Consider the following 18347-nt stretch of genomic DNA (forward strand, 5'->3'; position numbering starts at 1 on the left):
TGCACGAATAAGGCATCATTACCATACATCGTATTAGGTATTCTCAATGTCAGATTTAAATATTTAGTAAGAAAGCACGCAAGGTCCAGATCAACATTTCTACATTCAAAATAGGCTTTGGTAAAAGGTAAATCCACAATCATCGACTTTGATTCCATCAGAAATTTGGCCCATCGATTACATTCCGGTATTGTAGTGTCAATGATGAGGCAGTCTGTATCCATCATAATCTCTGGGATTTTCAATTTGAGGTTCAAATGATTGACCAAGAACACGGCATTCCTCAAATCGACCCCACGAAGATCACTTTCAATTCTAACTGTAGAAAATGGGCATTCTATTTTCAAGCGCCCTTCGTAGAGTGACGTCATAAACTCTTGGCATTCTGGGATTGAAGTATCAATGCACAAGCTGTTTGAACCGATCATACAGTCTGGGATTTCAAGGGTATTCCTTGTAAGATACTTATTGAATACCCATGTTCTATAGGGCTGCGAAATTCTTCTGAAAATGGTCAACTTAGTAGTATGTAAGTTGGAAAGTCGTTGAAAGAATTTAATGAAAAACTCATTCTCTCTCAAAAGTCGTCTGATACCAAATATAACTGGTGCACAACTTGAAAGTTCGCGGTTTGTTAAATACGAGGAGATTCCTTTCGTAACGCACAAATAAAGTCCTGTCAGGAATTCCTGAAGAACTAGGTGTTTATACTGATAGATTGGTTCCCTCATTTCGCCGCGGTTGTATTTGACAATTAGACCTGTTTGCTCAAGATGCACGGGACATTTCAATTGACGAACCTCATCTTCGGAAAACAGCACCTGGTTTTGCATGTAGGTTTTCACCGATAACGTCATTAAAGAATAAATACATTCGATTACATTTCCATCTTTCAACATTTCAAGTAAGTTGTCATAGCCTTTCTCGCAAACGCCTTGTAAATGTTTCCTCAAGAAGACAAGACACGCGTACATATAAAGTTCAGTACAGGTGTTCAAGGGTTTCGTTATGAGATCCTCGCTGTATACGTTACAGATGACCCAAGCAAACACGGGAACGGTGGACATGACTTTCAAGTTATGAGATGATCTGATTATCTCCTTTACTCGGCTGATTTTTTCAATATTTCCGTTGAAGAATTTATGGATGTACTTTTCAACGTCCTCTTCTTTAAATCCGCAAACTTCCACTGTTTTGATTTTGATCACCTTTCTGTTGGAAGCTTTTAAATCCGATATCTTTTTCTTTAAAAAGTCACAGGCTTTTGGTCTTCCACATGCAATGCTTTTGTGCCCTTTTAAGATATGACCTTGCGTGTTAATAAGATCGAAGACAATTTGAAAAGGAGTTAGCGATCCGTTTTTGTTGGGTTTCTTTTGCGAGCATTCATAAACGTCTTGTAATTCATCCAGCCCGTCAACAACCAACAACACTTTATCTGCGACTGGTTCAAGATCTTTCAAAGCCATTTTATTAAAAATGTCAGGGTATTTTCTCTTGAAAAGATCCTCAATGGATTTGATACTGCCATACATTTGATTGATCTCACGGCAGGAAAAGAAGAAGATGAAATTCAGTGGAAAATTTAAACCAAGTTGACGTTTGGCCCATTTTTGAGTATACATTTCAAGCATCGTTGTTTTTCCCATACCGCCCACAGCACGAACAAAAACTGCTTCGTCCTTCTTCTGGAACAAGTCATGGAGCTCTATACTTTCTTTCTGTAAAAGCTTCTGCTCCATCAGCGCCTCACGGTCAGAATTATTGATCTCCCTTTCAACATCGGTTGCTTTGAGGACTGCTAGATCGGTGTATAGATTCTCGTCGTATTGGTAATGGACTTCGTTTTGGTCTCCCGTCAAAGGCTCATGGACGAGTGAAGTGATCCTCTCTTCAGCGTATTGACAACGTAATTTTGAAGATGCTAATTGGATGTCTAAAAAGATAATTGTATAAAATTTAAATATTATCACATTTAAATCTTGGAAGACACAAAGAAAATAATTTTTATCAATAAACCTCAATGTCTTTTTTAAACCTTTTAAACCTTTCTTCCTAGGAAAATTTTTGCTTTACACATCACTTCTGATATCGGTCAACAGTTTTCCATTTTCAAATAGTGAAAATACTACCGACTAAAAAAGATTAGGCCGGGGCACTACGTATAAATAGTTACAGGGTAAAAGAAATTGGGCAATCACATAAAATGCCAGTGATGACGAGTAAATAGAGATATTTTTTTACCCTCAGTAACAAGTGTACTTTGCTTGATATTACTGACCAAGTCCACTCGTTCCAATCTTTCCAACTATAATAATAAGCGTGACCATTCGATTGTTTTGAGCAGTTTCGTTAACTTTTGATCGCCACTCTGAGATAAACCAAGTCGTGTAATCAATTGATCTTTATGTTGACCAATTCCATTAGATATGATTTCAAGAACTTCAGCGGTGCAATAAATTCCAGGTTCTATAGATAAAATTGATGTCTTCATGGTATGCACCACTGCAATGACTTCACGAAATTATGCAACTGTTCTGTTTTTATTCCACCCAATACGTCACTTTTTCTATTGTTTAAGTGACGTATTGGGTGGAAATTTTTAAAAGTTCTCAGAAGACTCTCCAGTGGTGTTATATATATGTTTTATAAGCAACCAAAACGTTGGTTCATATCAAGGTTGGAGAGTCTTTTAAATCTAATTGTATGACCTATTTTATTTAGCTTGCGCGTCCTTATGTTTCGGCGGGTTATTATTCTGTAATACCCCGCTCAATTTGTAATACCCCTGTGAAAAGTTTGTATTATCCCCCCTCAGTTAAGTTCCTTGTAGACGATCGTAAAGAAAAAAGAAGACGTTGCAGTTGGGCGGCGAGACAATCGAATGTTTTGATTTTCAATTCGAATGTTGTTGGTGTTGATATATGAGCAGGAAATGAAAATGAGAGAAAGAACTTCGTTGAAAGTTCGAGGAAACCTTTTACAAAATTCATAGTTTTTGTTTTTACTTTAGTGGAGTTTACATAAGTTACGCATGCTATAACATCAGTTGTAAGGCTATGAACTGATTTTACTATTAAATTTTGTTTATTTCACTTGGTTCTCATTTTACATATATATACAGCTTCTTGCTTGGTTTTCTCCAGGTAGGTACATTATGAAGGTGGAGTCTTAGTTTGTAGATCAAGAACTTCGAGGGGATAAACTCGTTGCACGGTCGTCTCAAAAATGCGGAACTCTAGCATTGCAAACAAGCTAGAGGAGTAAAAAAACATAGAAAAAAATGTGACTCGTAAAACGTATCGAGAGGACTTGAGATGCACTCTCCATGTTACTTTGTTCTTAGCTAAATAAAATCGGTCATACAATTAACCAGGAATGACATGATTTTTCGTGAAATTTGGGATTAATACCCCTCGTATCATTTTGAAATACATTGAAATAGCCCTCACTTCGTTCGTGCTATTTCAAAGTATTTCAAAATGAAACTCGGGGTATTAATCCCAAATTTCCCTCAAAGTCATATCATTACTAATACTAAACCTTATCAGCCGTTAATTTTTTTTTTAAAAAGGAACCTTTATAAGATACAAATTTCAAAACAGCTCAAAATATTTGGAGTTTGTCATTATTATATACTAAAGTGAAATTCGACAGCGAGATGGAAAGTGGGACTGGTGTCGAGTTGAGTCTCCTCCCCAGCCCATTCGCTGCAACAAGAGTGTGCTCTTTTTGCCTAGAGCTCCACAGCAAATACCCGATTTAGATTAATTAAATTGATCAAAATATTGCGCTGTGGGTACCATAATATGATTTGTAACAAAAATAGATTCTAAAAAAAGACTCGATACCTTTATGGGTGGGTAAATTCTTCTTGATGAATTTATGTTCTTCTTTCAAACGCTCAACCACTTGATCAAGTTTCAAAATGCATTCCTTATTTTCCTGTTGAAAGTCGTTATGGTCGGCCAAAACTGTTGAATGATCGTCCAATATATCGCTATGATCGTTGAGAGAATCCTCGTGTTTGTTCAGGGTAGTATCGTGAGAGGACAGGGCGGTTTCGTGTTTTTTCAGGGTGGTTTCGTGTTTGCTCAGGGTGGTTTCGTGTTTGCTCAGGGTTGTATCGTGTTTGTTCAGGGTGGTGTCGTGTTTGCTCAGGGTAGTATCGTGTTTGCTCAGGGTAGTATCGTGTTTGTTCAAGATAGCGTCTTGCGAAGAAAGGGCGGTTGCGTGGTTGTTCAGGGTAGTGTCCAGTGAGGATAATGTTTTGTCCTGTTTTGAAATTACTTGACTTTGAGCCAGAATGTCCTTCGTAATTTGAATATGATCTACGCTAACTTTTGCGAGTTCGTTCAGAATCTTTTTCGAGAAAAAGGACAGCGACTGGACTACAAGATTATTCGTGACGTCAAGAGGTCTGGTTCTCAAAGCGTTCATATTATAAGTTGTAAAACCTAAACCAATGACAATCTTTTCTCCTTCGTTCCATCTCAAGTTGAATTCATTCAAATCAATACTTTTGGGGTCAGCGTGTAAAAGACGGTTTCGCCAGTCACGTGCAAGAATGACAAATGCTGAAAGACTGAAATCACCAGCTGCTATTTTTTTATTCCAACCATTTTTTGGCGGTGGCAATGTTGTGAAGTTGATAATCAAAACGATTACGAGAGTTATATCAAACGTCTGGCTGTCTGTTTGATTTGAATTCGGGGGGAGTAAAGTGTCAACTTGGCCTTTCTTTAAAACCCCTTTCTTTGCTAACTGGTTAATATTGATCTGTTCTTTTCGAAGTTCAGCGTTGAGAGCTGCTGGGTTCCTCGGCAGACCAACATAATTGTGATTATAATCATTATGTAATATAGCGAGCACTGCTTCTTTTAAAGGCTCGTGAAGCAAAGTAGCCAATCTCAGCCAGTTTTCAATTTCTTGAATGGCTTGAGCTACAGTAACGTAGGATGACATAGTCAAATCTTTTAAGCTGTCATTTTGATTTTATCTTAATAATCTAAGATTTTTAAATGAAAAAAAAAGATATAGAATTATATCCAGCAGTAAGCGTAAATCCGGGGGGGGTGGGCACTCATATGATCTGGCCTACGTCATGTGCCGCACTTAAGGGTGGGGTTTTTCAGTATCCCAAAATGCACTGTAAGGGTGTGTTTCTGTGAGATTGCACGGCAATGGTCGATTTTTAAAACAAACTCAAAATAATTGTTAAAAAGAAAGTTTTTTTACTTCTCGTTTGTTTGAAAAAGTTTCTATTGTCTGATAATTACAGCTGACAAGAATAATTTTCTCAGTTTTTCTTTGAAACAGAAAATTTCCCAAGCTTCTTCTTTCACGCAGATTTACAGCTGAGAAATATAGTGCACTATAAGGGTTGGGTAAATCAAGAGAAAATGCACTGAAAGGGTACCTTTTCAGCCATATTGAACTGCACCCATTCATACTGTACATCTAGAATACCTCTAGCCTGGGTATCCAGACTCAAAATTTCAGAAAAAAACTCTCTGGGAATGAACCCTTGTTGACAGAATCTCAAAACTTTGGAAAGCCAGGCAGACACACATAATTACTTACCATAAAACCTCTTTTATACAAACTCAAAAGCCTTTCAAAACTACTTTAAGCTACATCCAAACGTCAGCCACATTCAAAAAGGCTCCTTTCCATGAGCCATTTTGTTTAGAAATGAACCTGTGTTTTCATTTTCATTTGTTTATCTTTTTTTGCAATGGCAGCTTTTTCCATAAATTATGCGCGCGCATCGAAAAATATCGAAAACCCCGCGAAAATTCTGCTCAGTGACTGGGCGCGTACTGACCAATTAGATACACTCGCATATGCAGGGACAGATATCCCTGCAGAGGAGTTAGTTGGACCAGAGCGTAAACCAGAAAGATGATCTTAAAAAACTAGACGTTGAAACACTTTACGGTCTGGATATCCAGGCTAGAATACATCAAGACATAAAAGCAACTTTCTAAACCATCCCTCGATCTTCTACAAAATAGAAACCTTTCGCAACTGTAACATAATGTGTAATACACTCTTAAACAAGCACAAACAAATTTGATCATACATTTTGAAATACATCTCAGTCCCATTTCCTCAAGTGTGCAGATTAGAGAGAAAAAATGTTTGGTCAACAAATAGATTTCGTATCCAGTTACATTTCCTAATTGTGTTTCTTTCCTTCCATGAAATCATCAACAACATCATGCAGTAGAATGCTTTTTCTAATTACCTTTCTAATGTGTTTTTTTTACAATAATCACATTAACTCTATCAAAACTTTCGTTCTATAAGCACAACTCATTCAATGCCAATTTTAAGGCTAGATTGCTTAGGGTTTCCTTATTTTATAGGTTGCTTATAATGAGGATTTTGAAGTGAAAGTTTGTGTGCACGCGCATAATAAGTTTCGATCGATCAGTGGTTGATGCCCGGAGGGGGGGGTATTACCCTTGTCGACCGACGGGGGTGCTCCGCTGAGGTTCGAAAAATGGACCCTACGTGGGACTCAAATTTTCTACTTTTTCCCCAAATTTTCCAAAAATAGGCACCCTACGAGGGACTGATTTTTTCTATTTTGGTGTTTTTGCGACCCTACCTGGGACTCGTGGAGGTTAAAAAAGGTACCCTGACCAGCGGAGCATCCCCGTAACCCATCTTGCCCTACTACTCCCCCCTCCCGGGGTTGATGTCACGGAAAAATTCAAAATTAGCTGAATAACGTCATTTTTAAAATAATTGAAAGTGGAAGATACTGTAACAAGTTTTGATGGGATTCATATATTTTGCGACTTTGAGCTGACCAATGGAGTTCTTACATGTTCCAAGCATGTTTCATCAATAAACATTGGTCAGAAATGAATTTGTCAGTTGTCAAGCTGGAGTTTTTACAAGCTCTTATTTGATTTGGTTGGTCGTTAAGATGTAATAAAAGAATCTTATTACTTTTTCTAAAGAACGGGTCATCTCTATCACTTTAAATGACCAATTAGTGATGATGTATCTTGTAAAAACTCCAAGGCATCTCAACATCTTGACACTTAATAGGCAGTATAGCATCTTAGTGGCTTTGATAATGAATTATTCTTGTTCTTTTCAATAGATTTTCAAAATTTTCTAATATTTTTTTTTGAGCTTAATATCCAGTCATCCTAATAAAGTATGTAAACCTCATCATTCTGTTTTATAGGCATCCTTAAAGATGGGCTTCATTTACTCAAAAATAATTTTTAAAAAGAAGACAAAAGTTCTTTAATTATGAAAGAAAATACCCCTTTTATAGTAAAACAGTTAAATATAGCAAAATTAACAATAAATTTAGAAGAATACATACCATTGGTGATGGCAGTCTGTAACCTCGATTCAACCTTTCTAAAACCTGAAAGAAAGCCAAATTGTCATCAATATACAATAAGAAAAAACATCATTACAAGAGAAGTTAAAAGCCGTTGTTAATGATTCATTCCAGGTTAAAAAACTGCCTAATCCAATTTAACGCAGCCATTTTATATTTAAGCAACCTCGACGCTCACTTGCTTTTTAGTACGATATATTTTATGCTTGATGGCTACTAAACGTTTTTTTAAAAGAACATCCAAAATTTTTGAAGCCTTCGGATGTTCTTAACTTTATGAGTTTCAAGCCTAAAAATGTTCTTAACATGTTCTTATTTTCTCCCATTTTTGTGTATTTTTGTCCATTTCCCTAAGAAATTGGCTGCTTTCGAGTCGGTGAAACCTTAAAATGTTCTTAACTTGTTCTTAACAATTTGGCCATCGAAGCTTTACGTGAGGCTCGGAAAACACGAGTTAAAAAACACGAGTTAAAAAACACGAGTTACAAAAAACACGAGTTACGTTAAATGTGACGTCATCAATGGGAAATTATGACGTCACAAGTAGATAATTTAACTCGTCAATTTATGGTGCACCTTAAACTGACGAGTTAATTAACTCGTCAATTTATGGTGCACCTTAATCTTACGAGTTAATTAACTCGTCAACTTATGGTGCACCTTAAACTGACGAGTTAATTAACTCGTCAATTTATGGTGCACCTTAATCTTACGAGTTAATTTACTCGTCAATTTATGGCGCACCTTAAACTGACGAGTTAAATTTTCATGAAACCAAGTTGGTCGAAAATTCTAAAATTCAGATTAAAATAGGCATACATTCAATATATTATTGAATTGAAAATTATATCTCAGAGAAGAAGTCATTGCATTGTTTTTTTCGCGCGCGTTCTATTATGTGCCAATCAAATTGCGTCACGCATTCGAAAGATTCGAAAATGTTGCAATCAAAATCAAAACAAAAAGTTATTTGTGACTTTGGCTGTTTGGTCTTTGAAAAGAACACTTTGAGCTTTTCAAAAAATAAAACCTATTATTATTACTCTCATTCTTAAAAATAAAACTTGGGAATGAAGAAAAGTTGTAAAATTAATTAAATTGAGATTCGATTGGAAAGAGGTATGTATGTAGAGAAATGGAATGCTTTGTTTGCTTCAGTTTCAGTTTTCGCTGTAGACTTTCCTAACCTCGAAATTCAGTTTTCGAAGGCAGCCTTTATTTATCTAAACTTTATTCTTATCAAATGGTGATTTAATTTTGGATATCAAAAACTCCCAAGGATGACCAGTAAGTTTTTACTTGATTGGAGATGAAAAATGGCAAAAAAAGAATAAGTAGGAGTAGCTATAGCCCTAGACAACTGTCGGCCATTTGTACGAAAAAGGGATTTCTTTTTCGAAGTTTTTCTGATGCTATTTATGGTCAATTTTGACCAAAGTGTGGCGAAAAGTGGAACTTGCGCATGAAATATCTCGAGTTAGGTAAGGAAATCAGCTATTACCGTTTAAAAGTCTTCTATATAGTTTTTCGAGAGCTTTCGAATGGTATACATGATATTGTCAGGAAATAAGTCTGAAATTTTCAAAAAAATTTTGCCTTGGGATTTTGCCTGGGGAAAATAGAAATTGCCCAAAAAAGGGATGTTCCACCAGTGGGATTTTAGGAGAATTTTTCCTGAGGTATAAGCATCCTATAGAGAAGGTCTGGAGAAAGTTTCAGCTAGATCTTATTTTTTTCCTACAAACAAACAGCCTGTATTTTTGTAACACGACCACACTACAACTTCTGTCTCAGTTAAAGACTATAGAATATTATGAGAGAAAATTACCATTCCAATAGTTTTAAACTAAAAATAGGCACACAAAATAATTTAACCACCATTTTAGAATTTTTGACCAACTTGGTTTCATGAAAATTTAACCCGTCAATTTAAGGTGCACCATAAATTGACGAGTTAATTAACTCGTAAGATTAAGGTGCACCATAAATTGACGAGTTAATTAACTCGTCAGTTTAAGGTGCACCATAAATTTACGAGTTAATTAACTCGTAAGATTATGGTGCACCATAAATTGACGAGTTAATTAACTCGTCAGTTTAAGGTGCACCATAAATTGACGAGTTAAATTATCTACTTGTGACGTCATAATTTCCCATTGATGACGTCACATTTAACGTAACTCGTGTTTTTTGTAACTCGTGTTTTTTAACTCGTGTTTTTTAACTCGTGTTTTCCGAGCCTCGCTTTACGTTCTTATATAGTTTGTTCTTATAAAAAAACGTGTATACAGAAATCAAGTAAGAAGCATTAGGTTGAGCATGCTTGGTTACTATTTTTCAAGTCTTCCAACGAATCGTAAAAGTTGTCTCATTATCATACCTCTTAATTCCCCCTGTCCCAGTAAGGTCGTTCCCCATAGGACATGATTTCCCATAACAAAATACCATAGGACCAAACATCAGAAGCAGTTGTGAATTTCTTGTATTGAATCGACTCTGGTGCCCGGGGGGGGGCACTCCAGGTAAGTGAACTACCGGACGTGCAGCCCTTAAGGGTAGGGTTTTTGGACTTTGGAAAGTGCACTGTAAGGGCTGATTTGTGAGCAAGTGGGAAAAAGTGTACTGTAAGGGTGCCCCCCCCCCCGGATGCTGTCCAACGGGATCTTGCCTCCCTACAAAACAAGTACAAAATAAGATTGATATAATGAATAGAAATTATTGTATCATAGTGTACATAGTACTTATATTAGAAGTCTTTTCCATGATGATAATATGAATGACTTAAAAAAGCAAAAATTCAACAGTGCCAGACAATTTCATGAAGTATAAAAGAAGCATAACCCAAAAATAAACATTTCATTGGATTTTTAAATGTCTTTAATGCTTTTATAGATAACCAGAAAATTATTTACCACTTGAAAATTATTCTGTGGCGACACTCACTTTTTGTGTGGTGACACTCACTTTCTGTAGTGTCAATCACCTTCTGTAGTGTTACTCACTTTCTAGTCATTTTTCACACATTGAGTCGTTTTTCACACATTGAGTCGTTTTTCACACCTTGAGTTGTTTTTCACACCTTGAGTCACTCACTTTGAGCATGTTGTGCTAGCTAAATCATAAGTCTTCTACTGTTTGCGATCATGCGTCTGTATAAGTGTAGTGAAAACTCGAAACGGAGGTTATGCATCACGCTTGACACTCTGGCTAATACGTTCCCGGCTCAGTTGCTTGCTAATCCTGCCGAATTTTCTCCTACAATGATTATTAGAATAGTTAGGAAAAAATTATCGTTGTTACTAAAAGAGGTAACGAGGTGGTAACGAGTGGTAACCAGTTGAAAACGGTGGCCCTAACTAAGTCTCCAAATTTGAATTTCTCGATTCTGATGGCTCTTGAGGTTCTGCAGCAGGACCTGGCAGATCTGGTGAATGTACAGTAGGAATTGGAGATTTAGGCGAATGTTATGTTGGAGTTGATGGTTCTGGTGAATGTGATGGTAAAGTTGGTTGTTTTGGTATATGAAATGATGGAATTGATGGTTCTGGTGAAAGTGAATCAAAGATTGATGGTTCTGGAGGTTCTGCATTAGGAGTTGGTGATTCTGGTAAATGTGCATCAGCAGTTGGTGGCTCTGGTGAATGTTATAGTGGAGTTTTTGATTCTGGTGAATATAATGCTGGTGTTGATGGATCTAGTGAACGCAATGGTGGAGTTGATGATTTTAGTGAATGTGCAGCAGGAGTTGTTTATTCTGGGGAGTTGTTTATTCTGGGGAGTTGATGGTTCTGGTGAATGTGCAGGAGTTGGTAATTCTGGTGAATGCAATGGTGGAGTCGATGGTTCTGGTGAATATAACGCTGGTTTTGATGGATCTGGTGAACGCAATGGTGGAGTTAGTGGTTCTGGTGAATGTGCAGCAGGAGTTGTTGATTCTGGTGAATGTGCAGCAGGAGTTGGTAATTTTGGTTAATGCAATGGTGGAGTTGATGGATCTGGTGAATGTGTATCAGGAGTTGATGCTTCAGGTGAATGTGCATCAGTATCTGGTGGTTCTGGTGAATGTGCGACAGGAGTTGATGGTTCTGGTGAATGTGCATCAGGAGTTGATGGTTCTGGTGAATGTGCAGCAGGAGTTGGTGATTCTAGTGAATGTGCGGTAGGAGTTGGTGATTCATGTAAATGTGCTGCAGAAGTTGACGGTTCACGTGAATATAATGCTGGTGTTGATGGATCTTGCGAATGTGATGGTGGAATTGATGATTCTGGTAAATGTGATGGAAGCATTGATGGTTCTGGTGAATTTGATGGTGGCATTGATGGTTCTGGCTTATGTGCTGCAGAAGTTGATGGTTCTGGCAGGAGTTGATGGTTCTAGCAGGAGTTAATATTCTGATAAACATCTAATCAAAACGCTGTAGTCGGTTTAAAAAATGTTTTAAATAAAGTCGAAAGATGCTAAAAAGCGAAAATTCACCAGAATAACCAACTCCTGCTGCACATTCACCAGAAGAATCAACTCCTGCTGCACATTCACCAGAATCATCAACTCCACCATTGCATACACCAGATACATCAACACCAGCATTATATTCACCAGAGCCATGAACTCCACTATCATATTCACCAGAACCACCAACTGCTGCTGTACATTCACCAGAAGTATCAACTCCTGATGCACATTCACCAGAACCATCAACTCCACCATTGCATTAACCAGCATTACCAATTCCTACTGTACATTCACCAGATCTGCCAGGTCCTGCTGCAGAACCTCAAGAGCCATCAGCATCTGTTGCAAAAACACCAGAATCGAGAAACTCAAATTTAGAGACTTAGGGCCACCGTTTTCAACTGGTTACCACTCGTTACCTCGTTATTACATCGTTACCACTCTTTACCACATCGTTACCACTCGTTACCTCTTTTCGTAACACCGAAAAATTACACCTGTCTGAAAAGAGCTTAGATATATAAGAGGCCCCCAGTCACCTTTCAAATCACGCAAAGCAAATTTCCAAAGCACGTTAAAACAAGTTAAATTTCCTTTCTATCACGTTGATCACGTTGGTTCCTCCGATCACGCAATCACGCACTTTAAAATCTTAAATCACGAAATCACGAACTAAGAAAACGCCAATCACGCCAGCACGGAAACCGCTGGAGGGCCTCATACAAGTTAATTGATTTTTTTTATGCTCTGTCACTTTCTAGGATAAAGATTTCCGAACGCCCTTACACGTTTTTACAGAAGAAGAGATGGACCAGATGAACCTGAAATATTACAACCAAGACATGCATACCGGTGCTTTCGCATTGCCCACATTCGTTAAGAAGGTTAGTTAGTACAAAAATATTTTTCAGAAAGGGGATAATTAATAGCAAACAAGCAAACAAAGCAAACCAGCTTTTTTATAAGAACAATTTTATATGAACACGAGGTTGAAAATCGGCCAAAAACTAAGAACAAATTGGGCTTTTCCAGAAAAAAAACATAAACACCCTGTTGAGAAGGTCCATTTCCGTCCCAAGGGGTAAGGTTTGATATGTGGCGGAATTCCATGGGAAGATACAAAAATCTGTCAAAAATAACTATAATTCCACTGGGCAGCTTTTTTAATCCTACTAAAATTCAGAATCCCAGAGGGGTTTAAACCTGAAATTGACTGGAACTCCAGGGGGTTACAGCATTTCCAGGCACAGAGGGATGGACATCCTCAACAGGGGTTTACTGGTTTTATCTAGAAATGCCCAATTAAGAACAACCCTGAGCCCCATACTTCAGAAATTATTAAGAAAGTAATGATTTTCATAGATTTTAAACCCATTTTAAGTTTTTAAGTAAAGGAACTAAGCGTATGAAGAACATCGTAAGAACATTTAAGCCTAGAAATTTCAAAAAATTGAGTAAAACTTTGCAATAAAAAAAGCGTGTATTGCAGCTTCGCCCAAATCTTAACTTGGCTCTCTAGAGCTTTTAAAAACTACTCGAATTTTAGCAAAATAGAATCTTCATTGGAATTTTTCAAAATCGCTTATTTTCTGTGGCAATTTAAAGACAAGTGATTTTCAGCTGCGCCAATCGGCTGCTTTAAATGTCGTCAAGCTAATCAAGTTCGCACTCAAAAGCAAAAGAAAATATTAGCTAACGGAGGAGCTTTTCAATAACTTTAGAAAAGTGATTTTTTTCCATAGAGGATGACTTTTTATGGGCCTGCCAGAACCCCTTATCCCTTTTAAACACCCACTGGTCATTTTGTTTTGGGTATTTACTTTTTGAGTCCATGCCATGAAATTGAAAGTGGGGGGCCAATGAATATTGAGTCTAAGGAGACGCAACCAAAAATTTTTACATTGCAAAAAAAGTCCCCCGGTGGCGTAGGCCCTGCAAAGTGCGTAGATTTAACGGAATAATCCTACAATAAACGAATAAAAATGTTTTCTTATCTTCTTATCAAATTTCGTTTGTTCTCATTTTAGAAACTCAACTTATGACAAGGTTTACTATGTAGCACCTTTTGAAGGTATTATGTATCGGACAAAACATGACGTTTTACGCATACGTATTTGACTTGACAGAACGGGACGTTTGAATATGGCGACTTACGGAACTTAACGTGACTCTTGACGTAACAAAAATACACCGATGATCATTTTTATATTAGGCCTAAGTTTATTAGTTAATATGCAGGGTCAGTACATGTTTTTCTTTTTATAAGAATGCCGTTTATAAGCATACTGAGACCTGGATTTGGTGGGAAAATAAGCATATAGTAAGCATATCAGTGAGCTTTGGTCATTGGTCATGGGTTGTGTACTTCACTTATTGGGAAAGTTTATTTTTTCTTTTCCATTTTAAATAAACCTTTTATTGAAGAACTACACTAAAACCCAATACTATTCTTATAATTGCCCCTTATCGAACTTTTTAAATGATTCTTAATAAGATTCTAAAAATTCGATCTCATTGTTTTAAAGCTTGATTCCAAAAAATAGCCAAATATAACTTAGCTTTATGCATTCGAAATAAGTCGAAGGAGACGGTATAAAGCAAAGTTAACATGTCACCAAAATCACCGTCCACTTTGCTCGAAGACGGTAAAAACACTAAAATACCCGGTCGCCTGTCCAGTTGAGCAAAGGCGAATATAGAGCCTTACATCAACTATCGACTTTGTTTCTCATCGACTTAAATTACCGCTACTCCTCTAATACACTAAACTCGCAATTAAAAGTAAAGGGGGAGGGGTGACGCAACAGTGGGAACTGAGTTAGTACTGTAACTTTTATTTCCAAATCTTTTAAAACATTGGGCTTCTCCAGAAAAAATTTGTATTATGGGGGATGGAGGATATAACAATTTTCAGTGATTCACCCCCCCCCCCCCCCGGACAAAGTGACTTTTGGCCCCCGGACAACGAGTTTTACCCCCGGACAAGGCAAATTTTGATGATTTTTCGCTATCCCCCGGACAATGGAATGCTTGTAGATAGGTCTTTAAACTCATAAAAGGCCATTGGTTTCCAAATCAGTTCCTTCGCATCTAGAATAGATAACCTTTTTGAACTCGGAAACGTCAAGAATTTAGTATGGTAAAAGTTTTTCATATTTTTTTTATAGAATTTTTTTTTTATTAGGATGGATATATATTAGAATATATATTAGAGAGAGATGTGAATATTTTATAAAAAAGGCATACTAGAAGAATACTGCTTATGAGTTTTATGAATCTTTCATCAACTTCAACCTGAATCTATAAGTGCATTGACCAATGCGGTGACTTTTATTATAACATCTCTTCGTTATTTTGAAAACAGTGAGAAAAGCCACGGAATTTCGTGAAAAAGCCAATAGGAAAATGATTTTGGTGAAAAAGCCAAAAGGAAAATGATTTTGGTGAGAAAAGAAGCACGAAAATAGTTTTGGGAATTCGGGAGCTTGTCTGGAACATATGTTTTACACGGAAGTCGCTGTACGCTTCCTAGGCCTGCAGATTTAAAACAGAAAATCCTTCCAGTTCTAAAAGCCGGAGGGGCTAAGTTCAGGTTTTGACTGGCTACTTTTCGCCCTGCTTATTTTCATGTTGAAATAAAGTGTGCGGAAAATCGGAGGGGTTTAACCATTGAGTTTAAAGCCCAAAGGGCTAGAGTAGAATATCTAACCTTTCCCAGGCAAGAAAAAGTGAAGCCACTTATTTCCCATCCAGAACGCGCCGCAATCATGACGACGAATTGTATCTAGCGATTCATTTGTTTTTGAGGACTGCATTTTTTGAAATCTTCTGGATGGGAAATAAGTGGCTTCATTTCCGATCCAGGAGTCTTGGGTCTAGCCCTTCGGGCTTGGAAGTCAATGGGTTTAACTACTGGTGAGTTGGAGAGTGTACCTGCAGTGTCCTTTTCAGTCCTCGTGAGGAATGTTTGGTTGGAAACCAAGCGAATAAAAAGAAGCTAAATGGGAATTTAGACTAATTTATTTTTTGTCTGTTATTCCAGTAACATTAGTGAGGTTAAGTAAATCGGTAAAATCACGACGACGATTGAAAATTTAACAAGCTAGTGAGTTTCAACCAATCAAATTTCGTATTTCCACTAGCCTATTACATTTTTCGTTCGTCGTCGTGATTATCCCGTTATACTTAACCTCACTATTAACCAGTTTATGTATGTGTGTTTCTGCGACGGAGACGGAAAGGTTCTAATTTGTCCACATCCTGACTGACTGAGGACATGACGGTAAATCAGCAGTTTTACCGTCCTCGATTTTGCGAGTCAAAACTGCGGGTTTTTCCAAGTCGCTTCAGTCACTTTACCGTCCTCAAAAGTGCAAATACATAAACTCGCTATTACTCTTAGCACGGGTACTTGTCTTCGAAAAACCATTTGCTGAATCCGACCTTTCCGATTTTTATGACCCAAGGAGAGGTAGAGCCTGGTCCTAGCTATATATTACATTATATAGTTTGCATTCGAACATTCGATCTAAGTTATTTTATTTCGTTTCTTATTTGATATTTCAGACCATTAAAAATTAAGAATATCTACAAAAAAATCACATTTTCCCGAAGAAATGAAAACTATGGCAATTTAATGGCACATCAATCCGTTATCAAACTATTCAAACATTGTGATCCTGATATTTTCATTTTCTGCTTTCAAATTCCTCATCATTGTCCATTCTGCAAAAAGGAAATAATATCATATTTGGTTCCACCTTGTGTTGTTCCCAGCCCCTTGAATGAGAATGAAAAACCAAAGGCGTACAGTATTGTTATTAAACCAACAAATGGCTCCTTTATGAGGTAAGGATTATTTTCTTGATATTTTACATGGACATTTATGGCTTAAGCAGTCTTTCGATTTTTTCACGGGGTCCACGGTCAGCCGGCACGGCTGAATTGGGAGAAGCGGGGGATTCGAACCGGGGATCCCTGTTTTGAAATGCTGACGCATCGATCATTGGACCAGCGCTCCTTTTATTCATATCATTTTTGGAGATGTTACCAGTTTGATAGATTTCGTAACCCATCTTTTGAACCAACTGGTTAAATCTGTTACAGTCTTACAATATACCTTTCTCGATTTTATTTTTAGAAAATTAGATTGCCGGCCGGGGAGCTAAATTTGGAATATGAGATGTATTTAGGTGAATCAAGAGATATTTTGGTGACGCTAGTTAGGAAGAAAGTTTTGAACGACTAAATTATCCTCTTTTTTGACAGTGATTACCAAGAAAATGACGATCTGCACATTGGAATCACCAATCTGTATGGTATGTTTCATTTTTTTATTAGGCTTTTTCCAGAAATAGTTTGTACCATCTCCCCCCTGCTGAGGATATCGGACTTCATTGGGGTTCAGTGCTATCTTGATATCCAGGGGGTAGGACCTTATAAGAGGAAGAGGATTTCCAGGAGGTACAGGACAATTGCCTCCTGGATATCCAGGGGGTATGTGACACAATGCTTCCCTTCTATTCACTTGGACATCCAGAGGTGATTTTTTCAAGTCGGATATCCAGGGGCTATTTATCTTTAAGTCAGGTATCCAAGGGGGTTATGGAATTTGAAAAATGGATATCCTCAACACTAGGAAAATTTATAGCCCGGGAACCACTTAAAACTTTTTATAGACTGGATGGCGCGATTCGCAAGATTCTAGTTGATTTGAAGGTAAAAAATTAACTGTGCAAATATTTGGATTTTAAGGGTTTTGTTTTCAAAATGACAAATTCGTCAAATAGTCCTAGTCTACTTCACTGGACTCGGCGTCATTAAGAATTATCAGAAAGCCAAGTTCAGTCAAAAGTAGAGTCTGTTTTACCGAAATCGTTGATTTCATCAACTTCAAGTATCTTAACAGTTTTGATGTTGTTTCAGTTGTTTTGCCTAAAAATACCAAATAGAACGAGGACAGTTTGCAAATTTTGACTCGCCTTAAAAATGATGGGATAAGCTTTCGCGGAGATTAAATTTCGCGGTTGGGCCTATCCGCGAAATTCAAAAATTTCGTGGGGACTTAATTTCGCGGGTGGCACTATTGGGTGGCAATATTTTCACGATTTTGTGACTTTTACTGTCAAATCATGCATGTTGGTTGTTGAAATACACATTATTTACGCTTCTTTGATGCAAGTAACCATTCAAATAATATTTATTTGATATATTTTGAGTTTTGTTTAGAAATATTTCGCGGATGAGGCCCTTCCAAATTTCCATTGGGACTTAATTTCGCGGATTTTCGCGGATGACACCCACGAAAATCCGTGAAATTTAATCCCTGCGAAAGTTTATCCCGTTAAAGTAGAACATTCTGAGAACATTTTTAGGCTTTATTATAACTCAAAAAGTTAGAAGAACATCTGAAGGCTTCAAAGATGTTGGATGTTCTTATAATAAAAAAAAAAGGTCTTTTTCAACTTGGATATCCTGGTTATCATTCTTGTACTTTGCTTTATCAAACCCTAAGTTACGGGG

General features: G+C 37.2%; 3 protein-coding genes across 4 annotated transcripts in view; 2 read left to right on the plus strand and 1 right to left on the minus strand.

Moving 5' to 3' along the window:
- Nucleotides 1-13967, plus strand: part of LOC136802779 (spermidine synthase-like) — a 36553-nt gene extending 22586 nt beyond the window's left edge. The window contains exons 7-8 of the mRNA XM_067059539.1: nt 12587-12709; nt 13853-13967. Of these exons, the coding sequence (XP_066915640.1) occupies nt 12587-12709; nt 13853-13867 (138 nt within the window). The 3' untranslated portion in view covers nt 13868-13967. The remainder of the gene's footprint in view (nt 1-12586; nt 12710-13852) is intronic.
- On the minus strand, nt 1845-5004 carry LOC136802771 (E3 ubiquitin-protein ligase DZIP3-like). The gene is made up of 3 exons (XM_067059530.1): nt 3852-5004; nt 2245-2469; nt 1845-1936 (listed from the first exon to the last, which is right to left on the minus strand). Exons 1-2 carry the CDS (start codon nt 4963-4965, stop codon nt 2309-2311), a joined length of 1275 nt encoding a protein of 424 aa, XP_066915631.1. The 5' UTR covers nt 4966-5004; the 3' UTR covers nt 1845-1936; nt 2245-2308.
- A 2428-nt stretch (nt 13968-16395) lies between the features above and the next one.
- Nucleotides 16396-18347, plus strand: part of LOC136802783 (MKRN2 opposite strand protein-like) — a 32564-nt gene continuing 30612 nt past the window's right edge. For both annotated transcript variants that reach the window (XM_067059542.1, XM_067059543.1), the window contains exons 1-2: nt 16396-16673; nt 17094-17143. In XM_067059542.1, the coding sequence (XP_066915643.1) occupies nt 16462-16673; nt 17094-17143 (262 nt within the window). In that variant the 5' untranslated portion in view covers nt 16396-16461. The remainder of the gene's footprint in view (nt 16674-17093; nt 17144-18347) is intronic.

Source organism: Clytia hemisphaerica, unplaced genomic scaffold, assembly GCF_902728285.1.
Source record: "Clytia hemisphaerica strain Z4C2 unplaced genomic scaffold, Clytia hemisphaerica genome assembly, whole genome shotgun sequence".
NCBI classification, from domain to species: domain Eukaryota; kingdom Metazoa; phylum Cnidaria; class Hydrozoa; order Leptothecata; family Clytiidae; genus Clytia; species Clytia hemisphaerica.